Source organism: Populus euphratica, unplaced genomic scaffold (genome assembly GCF_000495115.2).
Source record: "Populus euphratica unplaced genomic scaffold, PopEup_1.0 scaffold164.1, whole genome shotgun sequence".
NCBI lineage: Eukaryota > Viridiplantae > Streptophyta > Magnoliopsida > Malpighiales > Salicaceae > Populus > Populus euphratica.
In genome coordinates this window covers 237,440-244,509 of record NW_011500048.1, presented here as the reverse complement: position 1 = coordinate 244,509, position 7,070 = coordinate 237,440, and the positions used below count along the sequence as shown (strand labels likewise).

The following is a 7,070-nucleotide window of genomic DNA, read 5'->3' as shown; positions in this document are numbered from 1 at the left end:
TGTACCTGACCTGTGGACTTGTGTCTGGTCCATACTTTATACTCTTTTTTTATAATAAAGCCTTTTATGGGCCTTTTTATTTTTATTCCATCATTTTAAATTAATTTTTATATTTTTATTATAAAATAAAAAAAATTAATTCAACTTAATAAAATTCATATACCCGAACCAAGTAAAGAATTAATCACGACTTACACTTACCTTGTGCAATGATAATGCGAGGTCTTGACGTTCAGCACTAGCATTTTCCGGCGAAATTCAAACGTCATTGCATTCTATATTCTATGGATAAAAAGCCCAACTTATTACTCCTATAATGGAACCAAGGCCCATAAAAAGGAAACAGAAAACGAGATACGACACTTCTTTTCCAAAGACTGAAACGAAATCCTACAAGGCGATCTCCTTGTTGAAAATCCAGCTAAACCTCGCGCTCAGTGGCTTCATCTTTTTAGCTTTCTCATCAGCTCGCTCCTGCAGCTTTCTAATCCTCGGGGCTAACCCGCACACAAAATCCTGTGCACGTCTTCCCTCACCCGTCAACCCCTCTAGCTTCTCCAATCTCCACCGTCCAATCAAGAACTCCAAAATATCCGCATAATCTTCAGCCGTGTAAACCCCAAGCCGCTGGGCCACGGATGAGAAGTGCTCAAAGAGATGCGGGTCCTGCCCATCGTACATCAAGTGGGCTGGCATCGTGATTTTCTTACGCATCATGTCTCCTATAGCCAGCATTGCGCCCGTGGGGTCCACCTCAAGGAGCTTTTCAACGATCTTAGCGTAAGCATTCTCGTGGCGTCTCTCGTCTGATGCAATGGTACCACAGATGCGCGCTAGCACTGGATCACCTCCCTCTTTAGCCAAGCGAGCCGTGTTGCCATGTGAGACAAAGGTGGCTCGCTCTTGAAATGACGTGTACACAAACCCCAAATATGGGTTGTTTTCTGTCCCAGGATCCTACATGTTAAAAAGAGGCAATGTTAACCCATTAACCTCCTAAATAAAAAAATAAAAATTTATTAATATAAATTCCAAACACACCCTTAAATTGATTTATTTTCAAACACACCCTTGGATTGTTTTATATGACCGTTTGGGAGGGGGCACGAATACTAATCAAGCTACATTAGTGCGCAAAAAGAATTTAAAAAGTATAAATTAGGATTCCTTGTAGAAAGTGGATAAAGAAAATTCATTTGCTAATAAATCCTTATAATTGCATTCGAAAAAGAAAAATCTTATAAATGGAATTTGTATGGTATCTTACCATGCCAGATCCGATCAGATACTGAACAGTCTTCTCAATCATTAGCATGTCAACCCGACCCGATAAATACAAATAAGATCTCAGCAAATCTCCATGCCGATTCTCCTCGGCAGTCCAGGCCCGGGTCCAAGTGGCCCATGGGCTCAGGCTGGCCCCAGTCTCATCTCTAACCCCATCGAGCGTGTTGATCATGGTTTGATACGTAGGCAAAGCATCCTCGGTGATCATGTCACCCACCAACACCACAAAATACTCATCTGGAAGCCCATCCGTCCGATCACGTAGGGCCCTCACCTGATCAGTGAAATCAGAAATTGTTGACGAAGAGTCAGGCAAGAAGTTCTGGGGCTGCCAGCATTGGTCTACAGGTTTTAGAAGTGGTAAGACATTTTGCGTAGCCCAATTATCCAATGACTTGAATATTTCCATCTTCTCTGATGGCATTGAGTGTGTCTTTTGGTGCTTTAGTTGCTGTGGTGGAGCAGCCACGGCAACAGTGATAGACCGATCTGATGGTGGATGGAATCTGACGGTGGAAGACGGTGGCGAGAAGCGGTGGAGGATCATTTTCTGGCCATGTGTAGTGCAGGAAAGTTGGTGGCTACTGAGGAAGTGTGAGACTTGCATGGTGACTGCAGCTGCTAGCAAGCCTTGCGGCGTTGATATTAGCGAGGGAGTGGAACACCTTCAATCATGAACTGTGGCAACACATATATATTTAAGCTTTCTTGAGATGAAATCATGGTAATACCCTTGAGGAAGATCCGAAGCGCCACTGGAAAAGAGGGATTTGGAAGGGAGAGTCAGTGGGGGTAGAAAGGTCTTTTAGGAATGGCTGTTTACAAAACAAGGGGTGCAGTGGTTTTCATGAGGTCACAGAAAATAGGAGGAGAATGCGAAGCTGTGGGGGTGAATAAAGTGGACACGTTTCTATGGGAAAAAACAGAGATTCTGCTGTGAAATTTGGTCGTTAGTTTAACCAAACATAGCCAAGTGGTACTTTGATTTCGGATAATTTTGTCAGTTTTTAAGTGTTAATAGCATGCATTTCTACAAGCTGGTCCAACGACCGTTTGGGTTGCAACGTGGGGGTGTTTAGGTAATTGATTGAGATTGTTTTTTGAAATGTTTTTTTTTTTGGTTTAGAAATATATTAAAATAATATATATTTTTAATATTAAAATAATTCAAAAATATAACAGAATTAATTTTTTAAAAAAAATTAAAATTTTAAAAAACTCTGGTTCAACAATAATAAGGCCAAACACTAGTTTAGCAGTACTAGGAGCCACTAAACTCTTTATTGGAAATTGTTTCTATGTTACAAATAGATTCTCATCGTGGAATATAATTATAGGGTTCAGTTAAAAAAGGGTTGCATTTTTATGTTTTTGCTACTCAGGTTGCACATTTTTCTACACTTTTGTCCTAATTTTTTTTTTCAAATGTTATTATTCAATCATAAAACTTTATTTCTTTACATTTTTTCATATTCACCGAGAATAATATATATATATATATATAATTATTTTGAATTAATTATTCTTTAATTTTTTTATATAGTCACATAAAATTAGTTTTAAATCATTATTTTTTTATTTCTTTGTTGAAGATTGTTTTACAAGACATGACATGTTTTAATTGAAAAAAATCATGTTTCTATTAAAAAAACAATTTTTTTGGTCAAATTAGAAGAAGGATGATGCGCGCACGACCTTTGTTTCTAGAGGTTAGGAGCATGTGCCTGGCATTGGAAGGCTAGGCGCGACATGGCCGCTCTTTCAGACCTAGACGTGGATGTGTTTTATTCACTTGCCTCTTTTCTTAATTATTTATTTATTATTATTATTATTATCAACTTGTTTAAGTTCTGTTGTGCTGCAATTAGTAGTGTGTTTTGTAGTCTCAAAATCTTGATGGAATTACTTGGTAGGCATGAATAATAGAAAGTTATACAAAGCTCATTTGAAAATATTGTCATCTAATCTGCAACGTGTGGTCAAGCAAGGGAGTATAATTAATGGATTAGCTGATAACAAATCTTTTGGAAATTTGTTAGTAACATTCAAGGTAGCCAAGTGTCAAAGCAAGGGAGAAATTTCTTAACAAGGATGGTGCTAGCTATGGAATGGTTATAATAATCATTATGAACTTTATTGTATTTTAATTAATACTGTTCATGGATGTTAAACTTTATAACACTATACCATTAAATAATTTTATCAACGGATTCATTCTGCCGGTGTAAGACACACAAAATTTGTTGGTAACATTTTTGCCGATCAACTCATCGATGGAATATGTCTGTCGAAATATTGATCGTTAATAACTTTCATTTCCATCGCTCCTTCGGTTGGGAAGACAAAAACTCAAACACCGACGGTCTTACAAATAGGGGAAGCACATAAAAAAATTTGTCGCGAGAAATTTACCAACGGACTTATTTCGTCTGCATTTCCAACAGTAAATCACCGACAGACTACCCGTTGGTGATTGTGGTATGGATGATAATTTTTTTACAACTCTTGATAAAATACCGATGACTCGATCAATTCCGTCTGTAAGGTTGTCGGTATTTATTTAAAAATATTTTAAAAATAATATTTATTAATAGTACAAAAACTAATTAACCAAATAAAATTGTATTAAACATTAAAAAAATAAAAATAATGTTAAATAATATTCATCTAAATATTCATTACAAATTTAATATGTTTCAAAAACAAAATTAAACTAAATTAATGGCAGAGCTGGAGGAGAAGAAGAAGGAGACTGGTTATTCCCGCGACCATACAGCCAAAACAATGATGCACATGCATCATTATTCAACCTTGATCGAATGTCCATAACCATTTGATGAAGCTAATCATAATTCATCAAAAGTCATTCATATTATTGTTTCAAGGACATGAACTCCTCAGATTGTGTGCTCGATATTGATGGAGAGCTCTCAACGGTTGAGACACTACAGGCTACCTGCAAGTTTTCGGTCGTAGTGTTAGAAAGCCTACAGACCTGATTTTTTTTGTCCATCAGACGATTCTACCTCCATCCACAAATCCGGAATGGTTGAAGGATTGTCCCCCTATCTCTCCCTCAATCGGTTATTAAACATCTCCTAAAAATTAAAAAAAAATCATCATATTCAATTCAAGAAAATAATAACTTATAAAATAAAATGATTGAACAAACATACCACCAAGTGTTGAGCATGGTTGTCCACGAACTGTTATACCATCTTTTAACAGTCTTGACTCCACACATGCGTCTTCACTAGAAAGACATAGGTGTGCAACATCCTTTTCAACTCTGCCAACAAAGAAATTATTTCTATTCTTTCTGTACCTGTGATTTGGTGGCAAGAAACCACGATGACAGTAAAAAAAAAAGTTTTACCCCCGTTTGTTAACGTGACTGCCTTGTTGTTTTCTATATAGTATGGATATGCTACTTTTCCATGCGTGCTCTAACCCGAAATCATTCCATAAGCTGGGAAATCATTGATAGTCCACATCAATGCCACTCTCATAACAAAATTCTGTTTTTTCAAGATATCACAAGTCAAAGCTGTAGAGGACCACAACTGCGTCAACTCATCAATCAATGGTCGAAAACAAACATCTACATTCCAGCCCGGATAGCTCAAACCTGGTATGACTATAAATAAAAACATGAACTCCAACCTCATACACATCCTCGGCGGCAAGTTATAAATCGTTAGTATGACCGGCCAACAAGAATAAGGAGCAGCAAATGACCCGAATGAGTTGAATTTGTCTATACACAACCCAAGATGCACGTTCCTTAATTCAACTCAAAAGTGAGGATGCACACTGTTAAAGTGTTTCCATGCTTCACCATCAAAAGGATGGACCATCAATCGCATGATGTAATTGGTGTCATATCATGTGCTTAGCAGTCCTTGATAACATGAATAACCTCTACAGTTTAGATGTGATTGAAAAGTATTTAAGTTTTTTATATGAAACTTGAATCTTTCCCCAACCAGTTCTGGGTTTGTAACGAGAATGCCCGCATGTCATATACTCGATCATCTCAGCATTTTCAATGTAGTACAACATGCAGAAGTTAGGACACATGTTAATTTTCTAGTATTTTAAACCGAGGGTTTTCATTATGGACTTTACAACATAAAAGTTCTCTTTCAGCCTGTTCCCACAAGATAAAACGTTTCTCGCTCATTCGATAATTTTATCATAACCGGCTTAACTCAACTAGTGATCTGACATGATAGTGAACACCTGTGCTATAGTCGATAATTTACCGTGGTTCATGCATCCATCATATAATGATTCGTCAGAATCTTTCAACATATCAAAAACCTTGCTGCATCTGCATTAGGTTCTTCTCCTATGATTGAACATTAACTGACATTACCTTCATTCATTCTCATTGCATTCATAACCATATTACTGTAAGGATTACTATTATTATTTATAACTTTATGCATGTTGCTAGCACTAGAAGTTTACCAAACCACCCTTTCTACCATGCTCTTATTAGGAACAAAAATAGCTCTTCATATGCATACCAACACGGGTAATCCTTTATGAACTCTTTGATTAGAAGATGCGTCGTTACAAAATATTGATACAGAAATTTTATATTTCTACACTTCCTACATGGACACCTAATACTGTCATCAGTAAAATTTCTTTGAATAGATGTTGTAAAATTAATAAAATTATGAACCCTATTACGATAATCCATCATTTGCAATCCTTGGGGTGAGTCTCGATACATCTATGAACAATCATCCATGACTTCTATCGAACCTCTATAAAATTATAATGACAACATGTATTAATTAACTATGTTACATGAATAAATTTATAAAAATATTGGTTTGCCAAGACATTATCCGAAAAACTAAAAAAGCACTTATGTTAAATATTCATTATCAATTATCAATGTCCATACAAATTTATACATATATAAATTTATGGAAATCACAATTCCACAATAAAATTGAAAAAAATTAAAACGAACTCGTTAAACAAGCTATCATTTATTTCATCACAACACATCTAATTCAGTGTAATTCAAACAAAATTTCAACAATTTATAAACAAATACAGTTTGACAAAATCTAAAATAAACTATAACAACTACAAAATTATACATTCATACTATAAGTTTCTTTGACAAATAACAATAAAACAAGTACATATGTTAACAAAATACATATACTAAAAAAATAAAAAAAAATGAAATTGACATTTAAATATTAAAACTAGAAAGGATAGATTTACTTACAAAAAATGATGAAATCCACAATAAATTAATCGAAGAACAGATGTTGCGACCATGTATAAAAGTATAAAAAACTTGAATGCTTGTGTTGAGAAGAGGGGGAGAGTTGGGATGGGTGGTTGGTTACAGTTTGGGAAGGGAGAGTTGGGATGGTGAACAAAAAGGAGAAATAGAGGAGGAGAAAGTCGGCAGAGTGTGTATATATTGGCTTTTACCGATGGAATAACCGACAGACAAGTGTCTTCAGTATTCCCCGTCGGTAATTATGATTGTGAATGGACCACATCACTGTATGGAGATCCTAGTTTGAATCTCTCGGTCATTTCGTTGGTAAAATTATTTGACAAAATTCCATGTCATCACATCGTTACTTCTTTTCAAAATTCTATATATTCCGTCAACAATACGATTGGTATATACGGATGGAATTATTTTGTCAGTGTATATCGACCTTATTGCCGACGAAATATATGTTGCCGATAATTATTACTGACAGCGAAGGCCTGTCGGTATATACCGACAAAATTAT

General features: G+C 35.7%; 1 protein-coding gene across 1 annotated transcript; it reads right to left on the bottom strand.

Moving 5' to 3' along the window:
• Positions 1-254: 254 nt before the first annotated feature.
• FTM1 (Plant stearoyl-acyl-carrier-protein desaturase family protein) lies at positions 255-1,974 on the bottom strand. Its single transcript, XM_011001520.1, has 2 exons — positions 1,268-1,974; positions 255-957 (listed from the first exon to the last, which is right to left on the bottom strand). Exons 1-2 carry the CDS (start codon positions 1,892-1,894, stop codon positions 391-393), a joined length of 1,194 nt encoding a protein of 397 aa, XP_010999822.1. The 5' UTR covers positions 1,895-1,974; the 3' UTR covers positions 255-390.
• Between the last annotated feature and the right edge of the window lie 5,096 nt (positions 1,975-7,070).

Bases quoted from the DNA above. Each gene is read 5' to 3' on its own strand.
- FTM1 (XM_011001520.1), bottom strand. From the start codon at position 1,894: ATGCAAGTCTCACACTTCCTCAGTAGCCACCAACTTTCCTGCACTACA. The intron at 958-1,267 runs GTAAGATACCAT...TTTAACATGTAG, and splicing joins ATCTGATCGGATCTGGCATG to GATCCTGGGACAGAAAACAA.